The 23,914-nt window shown below is 40.7% G+C and overlaps 1 protein-coding gene across 2 annotated transcripts in view; it reads left to right on the top strand.

Annotated features, from left to right (window-relative positions):
- Window positions 1-10,955: 10,955 nt before the first annotated feature.
- Window positions 10,956-23,914, top strand: part of atp10a (ATPase phospholipid transporting 10A) — a 47,179-nt gene continuing 34,220 nt past the window's right edge. The window contains exons 1-3 of one of the 2 annotated variants that reach the window (XM_039606741.1): window positions 10,956-13,007; window positions 19,808-20,012; window positions 21,331-21,416. In XM_039606741.1, coding sequence (XP_039462675.1) covers window positions 12,580-13,007; window positions 19,808-20,012; window positions 21,331-21,416 — 719 coding nt within the window. In that variant the 5' untranslated portion in view covers window positions 10,956-12,579. The remainder of the gene's footprint in view (window positions 13,008-19,807; window positions 20,013-21,330; window positions 21,417-23,914) is intronic. The other variant, XM_031730544.2, reaches the window with a different exon arrangement.

Here is a 23,914-nt window from a genome sequence, read left to right as displayed (position 1 = left end):
TAGAGTTGCGCGTCCACATTGAAACAGCCCAAAACGCTTACGTCCCAGTCCTGCGCATGCGCAAAAGCGAGTGAGAATTAAAGAATTTGAAGAAAAGCTATCTGGAGCATGTGCAAACTGATATTAATCTTTTTTAGGGCTGTCAAAATTGAGAGCAATCAAAACAACTGCTGCATAATGCCCTCCGCTAGCTTTGTTTAATTGGTCACATGACTGCATCACATGACTAAAATGCGTCATGGTTTTAGAAAGTCTGAGTTTTCGATTGTCCACACTGCGACGGGAGAGCTCCATTTTGAAATGTATGTGTTTTCGTTTGAAAACGCATTGTTTTGTGTGGACGTAGCCAATGGTAGCTATTGAGTTCACATGAGGCATGATGTGCGAGGAGGGTAAAGGGCCTGTAAGTGGCTGGTGTTGTAAGACGCCACCTCTGTCGGTGATGGTTGTTCACAGTCATCTCGGTCCAAAATGTAAATGCACCAGTTCGTATATAGCACTTGAGGACTCAAAGCACTTTAAACAACATATTTTATTCACCCTCTCGTGTCCATTCATACGAACACTTTTACACAAAAGTACTTTCTATTAGAGCTGGGCGATATAAGATTTTTTCATATCACGATATGTTTTTTTCATCTCAGGCGATAACGATATATATCACGATATAAGCCAAATAACTATATTTGTAAGATTTAAATGTGCCGTTGCTCACAAGTAAAATGTGAAATAATTAGCAGCTTGTTTTAATTAAAATATTTATTTCCCATAATAAGTTCAACAGGGTAGATGTACTTAAGGAACATGAGACTTCAGTTTCAGATAAAGGCAAATATTGTAAACTACACAAAAGGCAGCCGCTAAAGCGTTTAAGTTTCAAAATAGAACAAACAAAACAGACCACTAAATTGTCAATTCCACTTAGAAACAAAATTTTAATTCTAAAATAAATCTTAGGTCGTTTTACAGAAGAACAGACAAAATTGACTAACTTTTGTCAATATCAAATAAACTGAGAACTAAAGGAAATTCTCAGGCTACGCCCACACGTATACGGGTATTTTTGAAAACGGAGATTTTCCGTTTTCGTTTTAAAAATAATCCCGTCCACACGTAAACGCAGAAATGAAGGAAAACGCTGCTAGGAACATGCCAAAGCAACAGGTGGCGATATATTCCTAACCGTAGAAATGTTGGCCAATCAGAAGTCTAGAAGCCTCGGTAGGAAATAGTAAACAAAGATGGGGCATAGAAACAGAACCGAGTCATATGTGTGGAGGGACAGTAACTATGTGTGTATATGTAAGCATTTAAACACTGCAGAGAGAACAATTAACAGTAACAGTATTGTAGAAATTCATTTCACCGAAACAATAACGTGGCGCACAGTGTGACGCGTCAAAAGGCGCACACCTTTGACGCTGCGTTTTTCTCCGTTTTTCTTGTCCACACGTAAATGCTAAAACGGAGTTTTCGAAAATATCCACCCTGGCAGGCGTTTTAGAAATCTCCGTTTTCAGTGACTGAAAACGCCGTTTACGTGTGGGATTTAAAGGTGCAAACATAGAAAAATCTGCGTTTTCAAAAATACCCGGTGCGTGTGGACGTAGCATCAATCTCTCCTTGTTGTATAGCTTAGCTTTTCAAACAGTTTTAACAGTTACTTTAGTCTGACAAAAGCCGAATGACTTAATTAGCGCTTTCAGTCAGAGATTGAGCATGCACCGCTTTATTGTATATCCAGACTTGCTTTCGGCACAATTTACAGTGTGCGCTACTCTGTTTTTTGTCAGACTTGAAATAGCGAAATACCTTCACACCACGGAACTTCTGTGGCCCTTCCGTTTGACAATCTCTCCAGCATTGGAACCATCATCTGTTTTTCTTGGTAACCTTCGCTCACGCCTCGGTTGATTTTTCTCTAGTCGGCAAACTCATTTCCTTCATTACCTGGGCGGCCCGGCTGCAAAAACAAATACACATGTGCGCTTTGGGGCTTGTGCTGTACGTAACAAGTCATGTGACGTGACGCTGCGGCTGTGATTGGTTCGGCTCTGCGCTACTTAATTTGGATTGGCTGTTCTTTTTTTTTTTTTTTTTTTTAAGAGGACAAGAGAGATGAGGTCTATCGCAATAGTTTAATTTTTCTATCGAGAAAAAGTTATTTCGCAATACATATCGTTATCGTTTTATCGCCCAGCTCTACTTTCTATCTTACATTCATACTCCAGTGAACTAATCAGGGAGTAACTTGGGGTTCATACTTAGATGTGCAGACTGGAGCAGCCAGAGATCAAACCATCAGCCTCCTGATTAGTAGATGACCTGCTCTATCTCCTGAACTACAGCAGCTCTGATTGTTACAAAATCATATTTCAAGTCATTCTTATCTACAGTGTTGGACAATAACAAGGAGTATAACACATGGGGACAATATTTAGAACATTACAGTAAAAAGACACGCCACGATAACAACAGGAAGCTCAACGAGATAATAAACTTAAAGTTCAGCTGACACCACTATGATGCTTGACTGACAGCCACAAGTTTAAAGGTGAACAAGACAAGTACATGATCTGGGGATCAAAATGGTTGCATAATGGCATTCAGACTGTGAACGTGTGGAACCTCGTAGAGTCTGTGAGTGTATTTTGTACCTCTGGGCTACTGTACAAACCTCTTGTGCTGTTAGTCATCTTAGAATTGGATAATTTAAAAAAAACAAAAAACTGTGGGATAAAGTGAAATAAGAACAGGGCAGCAGTTTGTTTCAAAAGCTTTTAAAAACAACTGTTTTATTTTTACTTTATAAAATTGATTTATTTAATTTAAAAAAAAGTAGAAATGATTTAAGAAATGCTGAATATTTAATTTAATTCTGATTCAAACCTCTCAGAAATGAGGTATTAAAAGAAAAAGTCTGAGCAAAGTCTACATCACAAATTAGCCAACTTGTATTTGTGTGCACACAAATATATCATTGTGTTGCTACCATATCGTTGTCACGTTTGGTGGCGAGGAGCATGACTGAAGCATTATCTCAGCATAAAAACATTAAACTTGTGACAGATTTGAATCATTTTTCCGTTGTTTATGTGGCAGAGGTGGAGTTTGGGGGCTTTTTTTCCTGGGCTCTCGATGATGTGCACTAACTGATTACCAGAGCTCCAATGGCCCTGAGCAACAGGACATCATTCTAGCAGATTGATCAGCAGCTTCAACATAATCAGCAGGTTACCTCCTGGCTCACCTGGAAATCATCGAGCTCGGCAGCTATTGCTCATCTGTGTGACAAACATCATATCAATCCCATGCTTTCATGATGAGCAGGGGAGGGCAATTCAGGTGATTTACAGACACTGATTTACCCGTGTGTTTGCCCTCATCAGTCTAAAGGAACCCACTTTGTTTAGCTGATAATGTCAGACGCTGACATGAAAATGACATGTAAGAACTGAATGTGATGGACCTCTGAAGATGTAGTTGGCAAGTTTGCTTTGATTTGTAGGAAATGTTTCATGATTTAAAATCCAGTGATTTAGTAGATACAGACATGAGAGGCGTGAAAGAATTTGTAGCTGATCCCATATGTTTCTTTGCATTTGCATCGCTGTGTAGATGCCCACAGATGTGTTGAACATCTCACTGTATAACCAGCACGAGTTGTTCAGTACAGACACGCACTCAGTGTTATTTCCAGTTTACAGCCAGACTCACCATCAAATGTTTCTTGAATGCAGTGAGTGATGTCTGTGGGCACCACAGATGGGCAGTAACGCGGTAAAAGTAACACGTTACTGTAACCCAATTACTTTTTTCAAGTAACAAATAAAGTAAGGGATTAATATTGCAAAAAAGTGAGTTACTGAACCATGATTTTGTTTGTGAGAGTGTCTCATGACAATGATGTACGAGCGTGCGACGTGTGTGGTAGCGACAGACGTGTGTAGATCAACAATGGATAATGTGGAGTGCGGGAGAGAGTACGACCATGCAGCGTTTAAAGCTTGAAAGTACTTACATTACTTTGAGTTTGATTCCATAGAAGGTGACAAAAACATCAGCGTCCGCTGTACACTCTGCGTGGGAAGAAAACTTCTTTCTACAGCCTGCGTCTCATGTTTCCTGTTTTATTTTGAAGGTCTGTGTCCTATGTCAGTGTAGTCAGCTTTGCTTCCTTTGTCTCCTTATGTCAGACTAGTGTCAGCTGTTTCCCCATGTGTTTCCACTTCCCCTAATCACCCTTGTGTGTATTTAGTCTGTGTGTTTCTGTTCATTCTTTGTCAGGTTGTCTGTTGTTCATGTCATGTCCACGCCATGTTTCTCGGTTTCCTTACCAGGTTTTTCATGTTGTTTGTTTAGTTCTCCCAGTTTAGGTTAATGTTAGTTTTATTTCAGCTTGCCTTGCCCTTTGTTTGTACCTTTTTTACCAGCCTCATTAAACGGCTCGCTTTTTGTTAATTCAAGTTTTGTTCCATGTTCCTTTTGTGTCTACATTTTGTGTCCTCTTTACAAATTTCTACAGTGTGCTGCCGCATACTGTGACAGAGTATGCAGAAAATAGGTTTAAATGTTAAAGAATTTCTTCAAGTCAGAGAATGTTGCATACAATTTAATTTTTGCTTGATGCAATGTGCATAAAGTTAAAAGATTAAAACTAATAAAACTATTTTTAGAAAGAGACTTTTTCATTAGATTCAATTTTATGATGGATTATGCAGAAAAAATAGAATTGGGCTGAAAGGTCTATTATTTTATTACATATTCAGGTTGTGTATCATATTTTTAAAAAGTACCTAAATAATAAAGTAACTAATTACTTTTGAAAATAAGTAATCAGTAAAGTAACTGGATTGCTTTCTTGGAGAAGTAATCAGTAATTAGTAACTAATTACTATTTTCAAGTAACTTGATCAACACTGTTGGGCACTCTAATTTCATTCAAATGAATTCAAATGCCTCTAACTTGATGCCTTGGTCATGTTCAACCTAAAAAACTCTGACATGTTTCAGTGTATGAGCTTTCATCAGAGAGCTGGACACATTTCCTGAAAACATCGTTTTTTTTAGTTCCACCAACAAACTTCAGTGAAATATTCCTCTAGTAGTTTCTATTAATAGGAATCTTCACACTTGGACATAGTGTAGGAGTCTAAAAACATCAGAAAATATTGTGGGTCAAAAGGACAATTTTAGTTTTGTTTTTTTCTCAGTGTATGTTGACAGCTGAAAAATGAAACCCACACTTCAGTGCAAACAAATGCAATACTTCTAATGCCCCAAATTTCCCCATAGACTCCCACGCTAATGTCCAGTGTGCCACAAAAGTTTCAGGCTCTATAAAAAGTTCCCCCTGCAGACCTCTGAGGATTGCTGAAGCCATCTGGATACAGAATTAGCTGTGTGGCCACTTTGACTGACAGGTGTGCAGACAGGAAGCTGGAGCAGATCGGTGTCACTGAACTGGACCTCTTCACTGTGAGTTTGCAGTTTGTGCCCTTTGGAGCATTTAAAATGCGTTTTCTGGCTGATATTAGGCCATGCAGTGTGGTACAGACCATCCAAAATGCCTGTGCTCCAGTTTGGTGAACAATTTCATTATTCAAATAAGATTTAAAGCTCTTTTCATTATCTTTACATTAAACTATAATAGCCGAACAACAGCAGTAAACAGTTATTCCAGCTGACCTTATGTTATTTATGCCCGCAGTGCAAACACTGTGTTTCACTTCAGAGCAGCATGACTGACTGGAGCATCATGCCCTCTTCTGGCAGGCCGCTCTCTGTCCCTGACGGAGACGATCTATTAACCTTCACGCTGCTCACACAGTCTTCACTGAGGCTTTCATCTGTTTAATTTTGTACTTTTCTGTAATAAATACAACTTGAAGCATTTCTCGTCATCATTCGCCACATTATTGTGCTCTGTAGTTTTACTTCACTATGTCTGAAAACCAAATATTGTACTTTTCAATTTTACTTCTTTTCTTCTGTTTTCGTTCTAGTTTTCTGAATAAGATTTTAAAGGTAAAGTCTGTCATTTTTTGAGATTATTTAACAGGAAAAAAAGTTTTGTACTCATAAACATATACTGATTAATGAGTAATTTTATCTTCCCACAAGCTGATGCCTTGTCATAATTTTAGAATTAATCCATTAATAATACAAAGGATTGGGTGCCAGTTTGCAGAAGCTGCCGTGCTGCTAGCTATGTTGAATACAGAGGCCAAATTGGACTTGCCGTTCCCCCTGAGTCTATGTACATGGCTCGAGACTGGCCACATACAAAGTACAACAGAGAGAAGAGAACTCGTAGGCATGAAGGCAAATTTTAATTAATCTCTGCACCTTCAGACTCAAGATATGAAGGTTTATACCTATGTTTTATCATCTGAGAAAAACACAAAAAATGTGACAAAACAACATGATCAGCATCTTAAATAAATGCCATTTTCATCCTCACCTCAAGCCTCATCTTCTGAAGGGCTAACACATGAAAACTTGCATAAACATGCTTATTTATTCCTGATACAGTTGCAGATCCTCTTATTGTCAGGAGATTAGACATGTGACACTCCCATCTGTGGATATCTGACAAGGTAAACCCTCAGATAAACATTTTGATTACATTCTCACATTGTATGAGAGTTTATCCGTGTCAGAGTCCAACAAACTTAGCTCCGCTTCAAAGCTAGCCCTTTTTTCCACTAGTACCTACTCAACTTGGTTTTTAGGGTTTTCCAGTAAGTGGTAGTACCTGATACCAGATACTTTTTTAGTACCTACTCGGCCGAGGTTCCAAGCGGTCTAAGGCGATCTAAAAATAGACTGCATGCTACCAGCAGACTGACAGCACACACTCACTACTGATGAATGGCAGCCAGAGTTTTTTGTCCTACAGTGGCCACTGTAGCTTGAACTGGGAGAGGTAAGAAAACAGAACTCAGCTGGATTCAATCTGCAGTTTAATGAAGCTTATGTGTAAGTTCAATAAGGAAGATCTGTAATCACAAGTCTGCCTGCTCTCCTGGATGTTCGGCTGCTACTCTGTTCTTTATCACTTCTTTATTCTTCACTGTCAATCTCAATACTGACATTACTTTAGTCCCGTCATATTCTGAGCCAATCAGCCTTCACGCTTCGTGGTTTATATCTGGGTTCTCTATCATTCTCCCTTTCAGACTCTTTTTTTGTGCAGCCCTCCTCCTCCCCACCTCCAGCATCACACAAATCAGTCAGAGCTCCATCCAAGCCTCAGTATTCATCTTCACCGCCAGCGGCGTCTAAACTCCAGGGGGGTCCTGTCCTCAATCCATTTTGCCGTGATGGTTCATCGGAATCTAATCACTAAATACATTAAGTTCTCTATCTCAGTAAATCATGTCAGTTCTTCCAAATGATCTCTTCTTATTAAACTAGTGGCAAGATTTTGCACACTGTAACTTTAAGTGCATTCATAATACACTGTTTCTAAAATATGCGAACATGATTAGAGTTAAAGATTTTAATGGTAAATGGACGGATTCTTATATAGCACTTTTATACTGTATCTGAGCACTCAAAGTGATTTACACAACTATTATTTAGACTCAAAGGCCATTTAAATAATGGAAGACAAGGAGATGCTGAATTTGTATTTATTAGATATTCATACAAATCTTCTTTTACTCTCTGTGTTTCTTTAATGATCTCAAATCCTCTCACATTCATCCTCTGACCATTTGGAGGTGTCCTTCAGAGTGCTGTAGTTATTATGCTGTTTATTTTTTCTAAATGTAAATGTGCGCCCTTTATGAATTCATTTTTCCAAGTTGTTTCTGCTTCTTTTGGCTGCTCCCTTTAGTAGTCGCCACAGTGGATCATCTGCCTCCACCTCCTCCCATCCCAGCATCCTCCTCTGTCACACCAACCCTCTGCATGTCCTCCTTCACTACATCCATGAATCTGCTCTGTGGTCTTTTCCTCCTGCCCGGCAGCTCCATCTTCAACTTCCTTTGTTCAATATATCCTAATCCCACGGACAAAAGGAAAACTCCAGGAGCAGTTTTAATAATAAAAAAGTGTTTCACTGCACTGTGTTGAAGAGGAAAATACAGAATAACACTCATGTCATGTTGATCCTTTTAAAAACACTGCACACACGTAATCTTATTTTTTAAGAGAAAGTTATGGATGATTTTATTTCCAGCTAAACCTGATTTAGTCTTTTTTTTTCTTATTGTTTCCTCTGAGCCATGATTGGTTTTTTTGAGGCCGCCGTCTCACATCCTCCTCACTCTGCTCATTCATCATGTGGAAATTGAATTGTTCTCCGTGCCAAGATGCCACAGCGTACAATCAGCCATTAGTTTTTAGCCCAACAGCTGGATGCTCCTGTAGCAAATTGCTGCAGACTGCCCTGGAACAGGCCTGTGATTTATCACCTCAGGGGAACCTGCTGGCTAAGGGGCCAGTCAGCCTCTGGGGGTACTAATCTTTCAGAGCTGTGGACCTTATATCCAATCAGCGTATTGATGTTAATCTTTCCTTTTAGAATAGTTTTACTTAGACTTTTCACTCCTGCCATCGAAGTGAAAGCTCCAGTTTGCAGGATTTTGTGTCGGGACTGTATTGACTACAAGTGGATGAATATTAAAAGCCAGAGCTTGCATGAAATCAATTTTTCTGGGATAGTATTTACATGAATTTATGATTATTTGGTTTTTAAAAATATGTCATAATAAAGTACCAGTAAAGAAATCACTGTTATCATCCTGAAACCCTCACTAATAATAACTGCCTAACCGTCAGAAAACCGAGTAGGATTATTTATAACCATTCTTTTTAACCGACCTATTTTCTGTAATTGTCCTACATCAGAAATCTTCATGAGTTCATCAAAAGCAGAGTCTGACTGAAATATTAGTCGGCCACTGTGTGCACTGTGTGATAGGCCAAAACAGAAATGAGCCCCAGAATTTGTAAAAGAGTTTGAAGTTTTGTATTTCTGGTTCTCTCATCTCAAAGTCTCCTTCATGGATTTGTGGTCAGACGTCTGAAATAAAGTCTGTTGCTAACACAAACCTGCTGATATTTCTCTGTCAAATCAAATGTTGGTTACTTCCTGTTTTGGTCAAAATGGCTGCAGCTTGTGGATTTACGGTGCATGAGAAGCTGTACATGTTGTCATATTTACAAAGTCCTAAATTTAGATTTTGGATTTTCCTTTAAATATAGACAGATCTACTTAATTCCTGCATTTGTGCAAATTAATGTAATTTTAAGGACATTGTCTGAAGAGCTTGTAAAAGACATTGCTGCAAAGCAAACCGACACAGTTACAGAGCCATTCATACCCACAATCAGACTGAACAATTGGTTTTTCCTCAGAGCTGTGACTGCTATGGACCAGGCCAGAATACACACAAACAATAGCTTTGGAATACTTGAAATATCCTTGCAGTACAACACACTGTTCTGTACACATTATCCACTATTCATTTTCACAGCAGATGCTGTTGCACATGGCACTTTACTCATCCTGCTGAACTGTTGCATTATATTATTGTATCATTATTGCAGTCTGTGTGATTACTGGTGTTACTTTGCTTTTTTATATATTATTATATGTATTAATATTTAAAAATCCTACCAATGGCTGGACAAAGATGGACTTCAAGACGGCACAGAAGCACTAATCATGGCAGCACAGGAACAAGCTCTCAGCCCAAATAACATATAGGTTGGGGTCTACCACACCAGGCAAGACCCGAGGTGCGGGCTGCACATAACAGCAGGATGCAAGATGTTAGCAGGGAGGGCTTACATGGAACGCCATAACCAAGTGAGTGGCATCATATACAGGAACACTTGTGCCAAGTATGGCATGGAAGTCCTGAGGTCAAAATGGGATAGGGTTTTTAGGTCAGCCCTCTGGGGTGGTTAATGACCACCCTGAGCTGAGATCCTGTGGGACTTCCAGATACAGATGGACAAACTGGTGATGGCTAACAGTAGTTGTGGACAAGCAGAGGCAGATGCCTGTAGTAATAGATGTAGCTATACTGAGTGATAACAACATCGGGAAGACGGAACATTAACCCACTGGAGAAGTACCAAGGGCTGAGAGAAGAACTCGAGAAGAAGTGGAGAGGGAAGGTAACAGTGGTCCCTGTGGTAATCACAGCACTCGGAGCAGCGACCCCCAAACTGGGTGAGCAGAACCGTCAGAGATCTCTGTGCAGAAGAGCGCAGCCTCAGGAACAGCAAAGATACTGTCACAGTACTGTGTCTGACCCAGTGTTTTGTGTTTATGGGTTTATTTATGTTCTTGGATTATTGTCATTCATGGTTTTTGCTTGTGTTTATTCTTAGTTCCTAGGATTTAGGTTTCTGTCATTTTTGCCTTCCCTGTGTTCCTCGTCTAATCACTCTTCTCTCCATGTTCCCTCTGTCTCCCCAGTCAGTAGCATCTCTATGTCTCTGTGTCAAGTCAGCGTCTTTGTGAATGTTTCTGGTTTCTGTTTTAGTTTGATAGTCCTTGTCCTGTGTGCCGTGCATCTAGTGTTGCTTTCCATTGTCACATTATGTCTAATTAGTCCCAGCTGTGTTTCCCTCCTGTTTCCAATTCCCTCGTTACTCCTTGTGTATTTAAGCCCTGTGTTTTCCTTTGCCCTTTGTCGTGTCTCTAGTTTCCTTGTTCTGTGCTCCTCGTGTTCTAGTTTCATGTTCAGGGTTTTTTTCGTGGGGTGAGTTTATTTTATGAAGAACTTATCCAGCAATAAAGCTGCCACTTCAAGTTTACATTCTGTGTATGACTCGTGCGTTTGGGTCCTTCATCCTGCCACACTCATGACAGATACTGCCCAGGACTCTCAAGCTCCCAGGCCTCTAGTAGAGGACCCGAGCAAAGATAAACAAAAACTGTCCAAACATCCATAATATACATTTGGCAATGACAATAAAGATATATTCAATTTTATTCTCTACAGGTATTTTTCAAACAGGGATTTCATTTTGAAAAATAACTCCATCAATATTAAAAAGCAGAAAATGATCAAGCACTGGAAAGAGCATGCTAATGAAACAGGTGGCATTGTATCCCTAACCATGAAGAAATGTTGGCCAATCAGAAGCCCACAAACATCAACTTAGTCTGACATCAAAAAAAGGTGATAAAGACGCACGCCATTCACATTGTGACACAAAATCTGTTTTCTTCAGTCACTCTCCACCATTGCACTATAATTATGCTATATATGTTGTCATGCCTGTTCTCTAATACTGTCAATATAGCTGTTTCAATTCTGCTTCTGCGTCTGACATGTAAATGCAGAAACAGAATTTTCAAGATTCTTCAGCCTGGCACAAGTTTTTCAAAGCTCCATTTTCACTGATCCAAAAATGCTGTTTACGTGCGTATGAAAGCAAAACACACCAAAATACCCACGAACGTGTGGACTTCGCCATGAACAGATGAGTCTCTGGGCACACCTGATAGCTCCTTATCTCCTTTTAGGGGCCTCGAGTGGACATTGGTGGAATAGCAACTTTTGCTGGCTTCACATTTCTGCTGCAGAGGTTGCCGCTTGCCCACACCCCACAGTTTTTAGCCTTCATCCAGTTCAGGGTCGCAGAAAGCCCGTGGACAAGTCACGAGGCTGTTTATTGTCCATAAAAGACAAACTTTGGCTTTATGTTTTACTCCACCTGCATCTGCAGTGTGTCTTGTCCCAGCAGCGGGGTCGCCCATAGTTTGAGAACCACTGCTAGAGTATACAACGATTGCGTGCAAACTGATGTTCGTTTATATTTTTGTGTCATTTATATTTCATACATTTATTCTCTTTGGATGTTTAACGGCGTGATGATGTTGTATTTACTGTATTATACAAACACAGTGTTAAAGAGAAATTCGCTAATTGTACATTAAGGAATATTTAAACACGCGTTAAAAAAAACATCCCACTCTCACGACAGATTCTCGCCATGTGGAGTTCTTCTTTTAAGCGCCACAGTTTTCTTTAAACAAAGTCAAAAACACCGAGTTTGGATGTGTTGCTGCTTCCTGTGGGCCGGTGCAAACCCAATATTACCGCGTGGCACTTAGAGACAAAAAACACCCAGGTTGGCTCGAGGAGGGGCCTCCCTCCGGGTCAGATTTCCAGAGGAGTGCGACCCCCTGAACCGTTCACGCACGTCCTGTTTGTGCTCAGCCTGCGCACATGCGCTGATCTGCACACCCCGCAGCTGCGCACATCCAGCGGCTGAAGCCCATCCGCATTGCTCAGAGATCCGAGCCGTCCCCCCTTTCCCCTCCCCCTCACCTCAGCATCCTTTCCCAGCAGCAGGAGAAAAAAAGAGGAGACGCTCAACAAGCAAAAGTTTTCCTCTGACTCTGGAAAAGAGGAGTCAACATGGAGGAAAAGGAGCTGCTAGTGTGACCCCACGGAGAGACTCCCGACCCCCGTGGAAGAATGATAACTTAGCCAGCATTTTGGGAGGCGGCTTTTTTCCTGTGTGTGTGTGTGTGTGTGTGTGTGAGTGTGTGAGTGTGTGAAGTAAACTGTGGGAAAGTTTGAAGCTGGGGGGGAGCTGGCTATGGCGCGGCACAGCGAGGAGGACGCCGGGATGGCCAAAGCTCCGCCAGCCGCACGGCAAAGAAAGAAGAAACCCAAAGAGAACAAAACCAGGACTGTCCACGCAAACATCCTGCACGACTGCGCCAAAGGGGAGGAAAACCCCAACCGACACTATGCAAACAACAAGATTAAGACGACCAAATACACAGTGCTGTCATTCCTGCCAAAGAACCTCTTCGAACAGTTCCACAGGTTCGCCAATGTTTACTTCGTCTTCATCGCTCTGCTCAACTTTGTTCCGGTTGTCAACGCGTTCCAGCCCGAGCTCGCTCTGGCTCCCGTGGTCTTCATCCTGTCCGTGACCGCCATCAAGGACCTGTGGGAAGACTACAGGAGACACAGGTCTGATAAAGAGATCAACCACATGGACTGTCTGGTCTACAGCAGGTAAGCTGGGCCTCGGCTCGATCCTGCAGCCAGCGGTGTCCAGCTGCTGCGCAGAACTTTGGGGGAATGTGTTTTTATAGCGTCTCACTGCTAGAGCTCAGAGCTTTTTAGCACAAGCCCCACTCACACACACATTCATTCATGGCGTCCACAGCTCCCTAACTTTGTACTTCATGCTGTTTAAGAGGAGAAAATGCACATTATTGAACAAGAGCCTGCTGTAAATGTGCCACATTTAACCACATTTAACCAGGCTGCTGCCATTGAAAGGAAACCCAAAGATGTAAATAAACACAGAAAAGAGTGTGAAGCATCTGAATGATAAAACATAACCAGCTCACAGACACCACAGCACATGAACACAGTGACACAGTATACAGTAGTTTATTATCATAATGTTATCACAGTACTTCACTCATGTTTTTAACATTTTGCAGTAACATATACTGTGATTTATCACCTTGTTCAACTGTCAGTAACTGTTTTATCCTATAAGATAAAGTTTTCTCACTTCAGTTATTTGTTTGTTTGTTTGTTTGGTTGGTTTACAAAATGGTCAAGAGTGCCAACACTGTCAGCACAACCAGTTGGCAATTCCACACACTCCGTTTCCGATAATCCAACAATTAACTGTTATAATCGTTGAAAACCACATATTTGTTGCTGTTCACAGACACAAACTCACATTTAACTATTACTGCTATTGATTCGCACTGTTGTGTTACAGCAGCAGGATAAAGGATAAAACTACTACAATAAACAACAAAGTAAAAATAAAAGTGCCGCAGGCTCCCAGTAAGCTCTTATACTGTGAGAGAGTGCAGAAGTGTAAATGTGCAACAGTGATTTTAAAAATCAAAACAAAGAAAAGTACAAATAAAGTTGGTTAAAAAACAGAATAAGATTAGAGCAAATTGTATTAATGCAGAATATTACAATACTAGAATATTAGGAAACAGTCAGCTGGCAGCCAGTGGAGTCGAGTCCCCTCGTGTTGTGCTCGTTGATAAAGACTCATTCAGACTCATGGCAACGTGCTGTCTGCATTGATAAGTTAGATACTTTACCCATCAGGCAAACCTTCGACAATCACTCTGAGAGTGGCGACAGTCGGTCCACGTCAGATTGTGATTGTTCGGAGAGAGGTTCCCTGCTTTCAGGGAGTATTTTAATTTGGTTATTATAATATCAATAGTTGGTGTTCTTGTATGGATACAATAGTACCACATGAAATCTCACACACACACCCCTCTAGTATCCAGCCAGTAGGTAAGCACTGATTCACAGGTTTAAACAAAGCATTAAGAGATGCAGTGTTTCCTTTGTTGTTGTTTTATATAGCAGGCACAGCACATGATAATGGATTTCAATATGATATTTTAGGATGTAAACAAGCCAGAATTTAGCACTGCTGCTAATTTACACCTATTGTCTCTGAGCGGGTCACACACAGGTGTTACAGAAACACTTCAAAGTACACAGAAACAAAGATGTGGCTATACAGAGCTCTTTTTTTCTCTTTTAGAAATGGTAAGCTTTTTCAGTATGTATTCTACTTTCTGACGGCACAGTTTATCAAAATGTCCAAAGTATTCCAGGTATGTGACGCTCGACTGCCCAAAAGCTCTCTGCTCCACATGTATGCGCTTTAATTTTGTTTAATGAAGTCATGGAGAGAGGACGAGCAGCCAGACTGTGAACGATTTTAAATACAAGTAAAATATCTGCAGATTTAATCGTGTGGAGTTTCAGTTTAAGTAGTTAAGCATAAAGAGGAGTTTCTTAACCTGTTAGTCATCTTAACCATAACTGCTGATGATATGACCAAACCATCAACAGGTTACAGTAGGTACACAAAAAGTTTTGTGCCCCCTCACTAAAAAAAGCAAATTAAGTGCACACAGACGTCCCTTCATGCAAGTCCAGAATATTGTGGTCACCTGTGTTTCAGAGGAGTATGAATCTGTGATGGTTCAGCCTCTTGCCTCTGTGTTGTTTCTGCTTATTATGAGCCAACCTGATGACCTGTTTCTGACCATTTTCCTGACTCCGTGTGTGTGTGTGTGTGTGTGTGTGTGTGTGTGTGTGTGTGTGTGTGTGTGTGTGTGTGTGTGTGTGTGTGTACGCAGACTGTATTTTGCTAATGAAAAGCAGCACTGTGGTCCATGCACAGAGCATAATTCACCGTCATCAAAAGGCTCAGTGTTTAGTGGCTCCACAGTTTTAGCTGAGTCCTGAACCTAAGTTGTTGTGTCAGGGCTGGACATGAGTGAACTTTTTTTCTGTGGTGGTAACATTGTGAAAAATGTTGCCTTTCTCAGCTAGAGCCTGACTGGTATGTCACTCAGCTGATACTGGGTTATCGCTGAGATTAGTATCCGCATATACGAGGTTATACGAGATGTTTTTTGCAAGATTTTCTTTTTCTTTGTTTTCAAGCAAACACGCAAAAGACAACAACAAAAACACTGGTTCATTTAAAGTGTTGTCAGCACCTCCATTGTTCACAACTACAGATCAGTCAGCGTGGAGGTGTATTCTGTGTAATGGCCACCAGGTGGCAAGTCTCCAGTTAGAAAAAGACTTCCTGCGATACATATATCTATGGCTCTCTTTCACCTCTGAAACTTACCTGATGAGTTTATGGGGTCATGAATATTTTTATTTTTCATTATTAGAGTCAGAAAGGAGGATTATCCTAGGGCTGTGCGATATGACCAAAAGCTCATATCCCGATATAAGACATCTATCGTCCCGATAACGATATAAATCACAAAATTTTAACATTTTCTGTAAATTCTGTGAATCTCGGGCAGCTCGACTTGCGTGAAGTGTTTCCAGCTGGGCTTCGTATACCTGGAGTCAAGTGTTTTAAGTGATGCATGAAACAATACATTTTTAGTCATAAGTTGTAACGGCCGACGTTTTCTTTGTGAGTATTTATTACACATCGTGCTGCGGGGAAAAGCCTGTTCTAACATTTGAGTCTAAGGTTTATTTTTTAGCACCTGGCGGCTTTTTTTTGCTTCTCATCCGTAAATAATCTGCTCTTTCACGTGATTCAGTTTATTTTGAAAAGTCTCAACAGGATCTTGAGCTTTATTGTGAAAGGTTTATGTGGAAAATAAACAAGCGGACACGCGATGGTTTTACCGTCATTGTTGCTAATGACAACGCATAAAAACAGGCGCTTGTCCGTCCGTAGTGTGGTTATATTAAATATAAGAGAAAGAGAGAACTTTAAGAAATTATTATAGCCACTACAGTGACCATCAAAACGATAAAAAAATATTGCCGTAAAAAGTTTATTTTGCGACACCACAAAACAAACGATAGCGTAAAATGAAACGATAGACGTTTTTATATCGTCATCCAGTATATATCGTTATATCGAAGAGCCCTAGATTATCCACATGGTATCTCAGTAAGATCTTCCCCTCGCTCATCACCTCCAGTTCCAAAACATATGACGACTGGGAAAACCCTCAGCTCGAGGCTTGTTAACGACATTTAACGTCACACTGGTCGTGTCCATCTTTTATTTCCAGTCTGTGTTTATAACGTACATGTAGTACACGGCACAGCTGAGCAGGCGGCGGTGTGTAACCGTCACACTCAGAATAGAAATGTAAAGAGTGCTGACCTGCATATCTCTAAAAACTTTTTACCTTGGGACTATAGACTGTATGTGACAGATGGACCAATGTATGACCAGTGTTTGCATGGTCATACACTAATAAATTGTGATTGACAAGGCCTTAGCCAATGAGCATCCCCTAAAAATCAGCTATGAGCATAATTTCTAAAATAAACTTCATCTTTTTGTGGCAGCTGATCCCATAAACTCATCAGCAAAGTGTTTTTTGAGGTCACAGAGTGAGTGAGCTGAGAAGGCTCATATCCAGCATAGGCTACGTCCATCTTTTACTGAGTCTGTGGTTATGCGTAAAATCACCCATTACACACATAAAAACAAAGAATCTGAGATATCTTACTAAGCACTTTATATGTTATTTTTGGCCAAAATGCACTTGATGTTTGGGTAAATTAAACCCCATTTAAAATAAATACTGGTTAAAATAGTTGTCACAGTCCCAGGGATTTTATTTTGATAGGCATCGAAAGTACTACAGATGAACTGCAAGAAGTTATGTACAATAATTAGATTTATATAGTGCCAAATCACAAACACAGTCACATCCAAGTGTTTTGTATTGACCCCACAGTAATATGAGAACACCCCAACAATTAGATGACCCTATAAGCAAGCTCTTGGTGACAGTGGGAAGGAAAAACTCCCTTTTAACAGGACGAAACGTCTGGCAAAACCAGACACAGCGAAGGGCAGCAATCTCCTGTGACCAGCTGGGGTGATTATAATAGCAGACGATTAAATTCAGAGAAAGAAGAAACACTTGGTGCATCATGGGAAGCCCCCAGCAGTGCAGGCCTATAGCAGGGTAACTAAGAAAGGATTCAGGGTCACCTGATCCAGCCTTAAATGTATGTTATGTCGAGGAAAAAACAACAACATAATTTACATGTTCTTGTTCACTTTTGGTTTTGGTCCCGAACCCTTCAGGTGTGTGATCAGTACAAGCAAAACTGGAGCTTAATGAATGAAAACAAAAAGAAAGGAAAGTCTCACATGATGATCAGTCATGAAGGGTTTTTTTTTTTTTTTTTTTTAAATGGGCTGTGGTGGCGTAAAGTTTGGGACTGGCTGTGTTATACAATCCCACTGAAGATCGGTGCAAATAAATGTAGTTCTGTGGAATGTAAATAGTTTGCACCTAATCTGCTGCACAGGGTGCCAACAGCTGGAAACCATCTGCACTCCGAGTCTCTGAACCAGCTCGACCTCAGTTCTTTAAGGCTGGCATATTCTGCCATAACTGGGTAATGAATAAGCGATCGCTGAAGTGTGGAGATTAATTGAACATTTTAAGCAGCGCTGTAGGACACACCTGTGACTGTCGGCATACTTTTTATCAGGCGGTGCGCTTCGTGGAAAGCTTTGGGTATGTGTGAATCTGTTAAACAGTGTGGATTACAGGAACTGGTTCGCTACAGTAACAAATACAGTCATTCTTTGTTTTCGGCATGGGTGGGGGGACGGCTTCACAACCAGTAAATCCTTTTAGTTCTTATCACTTGTTCCACTCTCCAGGTCAAAGATGGATTCCTTTATAGGAGCACACACACGTCAGAGTAATTCTGGATTAGAATCAGCTTCAGGTTGATTAGTTGCAGCTTGTCATAGTCTATTTTTTCCCTTTTTTAACTGACTGATGCCAATGTCACTGCTTCTAATATCCAAAGTATGCACTCGAGTATTCGTTTCCAGAGTGTGAGACATCTCTTATTTCCTCCTCCATCTTCTTGCTTCTTTTCACTCGATACAAATTTATTTTCATGTGGTTTTGCAAATATTTATTGTCCTCGTTGTGTTTTTGTTCACTCCAAGATTTATTTGTCAGACGAGGAATGCAGACTGGAGCTAAAAGTTATTTTTTTTGCTGGCACTGAATGTATTTGACTGTCAAAGTTCACGGAAAGGAATGTTTTCATATTAATGTAGGGAGGGTTGTAATGAATTAGTAACTCCTAGGCTCTGCACTATGGAGTTCAACATATCCACGGTATATTTTCTTTACCTGGCTTCGCTTATCCTAAAATCATCAATCAGGCTCAGAGGTCATAACCAGGTGGTTATCAGCTCGATAAATCAAACCACGATTTATCACTGTAGCTACAAGTATGTTCGCACAAAAGAGGCGCATCGTGTGACCAATCAGAGACACGGACAGGACCTCTTTCATTACGACACAGGAAGCTCTCCCTATGACAACAAATGTTATGTTCAGCTAAATTAGTGCACTTTATGTAAGTGTTTTTCAGACATTTTCAGTCTTATCCCTTCTCCCCGGCAGGGTTAGTCAGCTGACTTGCAAATTTTATATAAGGTCAACAAACACAAGGCCTAAGTTTCCTGTTTTTGAAATATGTTTCTATTTTAAGGCTTCTAACCAGAAAATTTCGTTCGGATCGCTTGGAGCCAGAAGGAAAAAAGCAAGGAATGAAGCCGATCCTCGCAACCTGTATTTTATCAGTAATGTTTATCAAAGACAGATTAATCAAACTCATTATATTTCATGGGTCATATACAACCCAGTTTGGTGCCAAACAAGTAAAACCACTGCATAAAAATTCTTATATATTTAAAAAAAGACTTTTTCATTTCTTTAAATGGAAAGAAGTACTTTCTGAAGATGTTCACCTGAGCCAGGGGTCTCAAACCTGCTGCTTCCATCTCCAGTGGCCCCTGGTGACTTTGACTTGAAACTATGTAACAGATATAGATATAGATAGATATAGATAGATCTTACTATGAGGCCCCTTCAAAGGGTAAACGTAAAGCTGCATCCCGTCATGCTCCTTCGTTGTTCAGGCTCCAGGACTGTTTATATCTCGGTAATAAGCTTTACTGACGCGAACAGTTTCAGAGTAATTCATTATTTATAATAGTGGCGTCATGTACTTGCTTTGACTGACATATTGAGGAAGAAGTGAAGCTGAATGTGTTTGACCGCGAGGAATGTCGCAGTCGCTTTCACCAGTTTTAGCGTCAACAAACAGGCCGTCCTGTTTCTGCGTGGAACATGTTCGCTGTCCCGTTCAGATTTATGGAGGTCGGGCTGAAGCTTCCGTTTTTAGATTGTTGAACTGTCGAAAACAATAGCTCCGCATCTTTCACGGGCAGCTCACACCAGCCGTTCGCCCTCTTATTGTTCTGTCAGAGCAGAGAGACGCTATGTGGAGAAGTACTGGAAGGAGGTGCGGGTGGGAGACTTCATCAGGCTGCGATGCAACGAGCTCCTCCCCGCCGACGTGCTGCTGCTGAGCTCCAGCGACCCCGACCGCCTGTGCCACATCGAGACCGCCACGCTGGATGGAGAGACCAACCTGAAGCAGAGGCAGGTGGTCCGCAGCTTCTACGACCTGGTGAGATGGATGCTCCTCACTTCCTGTCTGCTGTGTTTTCTCTTTTTTGTCAAAAGAAAAAAACTTTTAACAGGTTGAAACTTTGAGTTCTCTCCAACTTTTGGTTGTCAGGAGTCTCTTTATGGCTGGCGGGGGAGTTAACGTGGTAAAAAGTCCTCTTGAAAGAAGATAACATTAAAATTGATGGCTGTTTGTTTTTTATTTTAATTCTAATTAATCTTTGAGAAAGTCTTTCTCTTTGCAGATTGAACTTCATGTCTTGTTCTCTATAATTTCTTAATGAGGCCTGGACTTTGTCATTGGTCATACTATCAGAGGATTTCATCTGCAGCTACATTTCTTGTATCAGAGCACAATAATGAATAACAAATAAATGAACTTCTTAGAATTGGTTGCAAAAGGCAGGGTCCACTCCATCGCTCAGCAGGCAGCAGTGTTCAGAAAGTGGTTCCTGCACCATCCAAAAGTCTACACTCATGTATTTGGAAGCTGACACACACGAGCGCCCTGCCCACCAGCAATGGTTGTGAAATTAAGCAGTATAGACATATTCAGCAATGTCAGCCATTTTTAACGTAGTATTTCACATGTGGAATAGTCAAAGCACATCAAGCCTATATTGGCCCACAGGTGCGCAACAGCTGCGAGCTGAGAAACGTGCTAGAAGAGAATGCAGCGAGCAGGGAGGTTAATGCTGATGTTTTTGCTGAGGTGGGAGAGGTTAAAGGAGGCTTCTTCAAACACTCAAATAATCACAGAGGTGCGTCTTCAACCGGTGCATGACCAGCCGGAGCGCCACAGGCCAGCAGTTGTGACGCTGCTGTTTTTGGTGCGTGCGGGAAGCAAAAACCAGGCGCTAATCGCCCGGAGCCTGATTTACAGCTATGAGGACTTGATTTTGGGAAAGTTCCTCAGGTCCAAAAGCAACTGTTTAACAACAAGACAAGCTGATCATTTATTAAATAACGTGTGTGGGTGATTTCTGAGTTGAAAGTCATTGAGTTTTATTAAGGTGGTTAGAGGAAGGGTAGGTTGGCTCAAACAGTGCAGCCTAATCAATCTAGTTAATATGCAAACTGCCCCATTAAAGACTAATACGTTCCATTAGCTGCAACTTTAGTCAACTAACAGAGGAAATAATAAAATGAGTGCAGGTGGGAGTCTCACTTCCTGCACTTTATCCTGTTTCGGATGGACTGTTTGGGCATTAGTGCTTTGTGATGCTGTGTAACTGTATTTCCTGGGGAAAGGATAAATATTCCACCTGTCACCTGAAGCTGCACTCTTTACCTGAGTATTGTTTGCTTTCTGTTTGCAGGACTGCGAGTTTGACCCCTTAAAGTACAACAGTATCATCGAATGTGAAAAGCCCAACAACGACCTGAACAGATTCAGAGGCTACATGTGAGTCCCGCCTCTTCTACGCGACTGCCGTCAGGCTGCAGCCATCACACAGCAGCTTCTAATGCTCGAGTGTATTACTGATATCAAAGTCTTGTTTTCGTTTCACTGTAAATGAATGCAGTTGTGTTTGGAGTATCGCCTGCTGCTGGCTTCTGACTGGAAATAACGCGAAACTGTGGTTTGTTGAGATTCCAGCAGTTTCCAACTCATAATTATGACTCAAACGGTTTTTCCGAGTCGAGATTAAAATATGCTTTCCCAGGAAAAAGGCTGCAGGGTTTGAACAGTTGAAGACGTATGTGCTGTCTCATGACCAGGAGAACCTACAGATAATGAGCCCCGTGTGTGTTTTCACTCTGTCTTGTGTCTGTTGCGGAAATGGTGAGGAGGGTTTTCTCTGGATGTGCACGATGTACAACAAAGAAATAAGAAAGGAAGGACTAAGAAACATTTCCAGAGAATAAAAACTGAAACAACAAAACTCACTCTGGAATCTCACTGAAGAGAAAGTGAATTAAAAACATTCAAAATGAAATAAGAAATAAAAAATAAATAAAAATTGCAGAACTATGATAACTCTGGTCCATTTCCATTTTTCCTTAACTGCTACCAGGAAAGGAAAGCACATCACTGTGTGAGATGACAGATTTTCAAATTCAAAAACATTTGCTCTTAAAACCCTCTGTGTGTCATCTACACAGTATATTACCATAATTTGTCTCCAGGTCACCCAGTGTAAGGTTTGTGCCACAGCTGTTCTAAATTAACAGTATTGGCAAATACAAAATGCATAATTCTTGTTATCAATGAATTTTAAAATGTATTGTTTTACAAAATAACAATGATTAAGATGCTAAATTGCAGTCATTAGGAAAACGTTTTGTTAATTTCCCTCATAAATAATATAATTGTTGTTTAAAACTATTTTTTTTTTGAGAGATTTCTACAATTTCTTTTTTTGTGACAGGTGGTCTAAATACTTAGCTAACAGGCTAATGTTGCAGGACATAGAGAACCTGAAAGTCACGATGCCGATGAACTTTTTACAAACTAAATGTTTACAAAATGAGCAAGAAGTGAGCAAAGAAAACCTAAAAGTTAAGTAGACTTAAGAAACTAAACTAAAGCTGAAGTAACACGCTGAGAGAAACGCAACACACGAGCTAGGATGGGTGAATCAGGCGAGTGGACAAAGAGTAGACAGAACAGGAAACGGAAAGTAATTAACGCAGGTGAAGACGGACGAACGGGAAGTAAAGCCCAAAACAAAGACACAAGTGACAGCCCGAGTATTAGGGTAAAACAGCAAACCACCAACAGACACATCCTAAACACGGAGACAAGATGACACATGGCGAACATGACCGAGGAAAAGGCACGAACTCACAAAAATAAACTTCATCACCAGGATTTGATTTCACAAGAGCAAAAACTCAGAATGATAACAAGTGAGACAAATTGGGCAAACACAAAGCTTCAAATCCTGGAACAACAGATAAAAACAAAAAGCACAGATCATTCATATTCATGCACCAAACCCTCGGATCGTGACGGAGTCTGATGAAAGATGCTGCAGAGTTGCAGTTGCAGCATCTCTCTGGGACTTTTTGAGCTTTGCTCATATAACAGACGAGAAGTCAGAATATGTGAGTTTCTGCTGCTTGGATTTTGACGCACATTTTCCAAGGCGAAGCTCGAAACACCGAGACGTTCCTCGGAATGAGTCAAGACCGTTCGCGTCTGCAGTCCTGCAGTAGCACTTGGATATTTGATGCGCGCAGTCGTGTTCATGCTGCCTGTAGCTATTGGTTACATAATACTTCCTCTGTGGGTCAGACTTGGTCACTTTTCTGTTAATTGCATTATGTTGGACAAAATGGTTTATATTGAACATCTCACACAGCCATTTGAGGTCATAACACATATCTATTCCCACTCTTTTTACACGCAGTGGTAAATGTTGCAGGGGTCAGGTTTCCGCCGTCTAATTGAAGTACACTTTATGGGACCTCCTAATTGGATTGGTTTCAAATATATGGCACCCCTCGCCCAAGAAGCCTTCTAGATGTGTCTGCTCAGGCTATTCTTGGATCTTTTGTAATATCATAGTGGAAACACTCGTTAAAGGCATCAAATACGTCTTTCCAATAATTTTCCGACTTTCCTGGGGATGAGTAGAGGAATCGGTGCCAATTTATGGTCCAGCACTTAACCTCAGGTAATGTTGCCTTTACCTGCAGACTCTGACTTTTTCTTTATTTATAGTACTGCAGTAAATTGGCACGCTAGCTTTAGCAGAAATGGAACTACTCTTTACAGCAATGCAGACCTCAGCGACTGCTGATAGCAATATGTGGTGTGAATACAGGGGTACTTCCTCAGTGAAACACCATGTAGTAATAACAACAGATTATTTTTATAGCGGCTCTGAGTTTATAAAGAGCTTTAACAGACAAGCTAATGAAGTTAAACAGAGAGCCAAGCAAAATGGTTATAAT

Source organism: Oreochromis aureus, linkage group 23, assembly GCF_013358895.1.
Source record: "Oreochromis aureus strain Israel breed Guangdong linkage group 23, ZZ_aureus, whole genome shotgun sequence".
Lineage (NCBI taxonomy): Eukaryota > Metazoa > Chordata > Actinopteri > Cichliformes > Cichlidae > Oreochromis > Oreochromis aureus.
The sequence above is the reverse complement of the archived record's forward strand: the minus strand, read 5'-3'. Positions and strand labels throughout refer to the sequence as shown.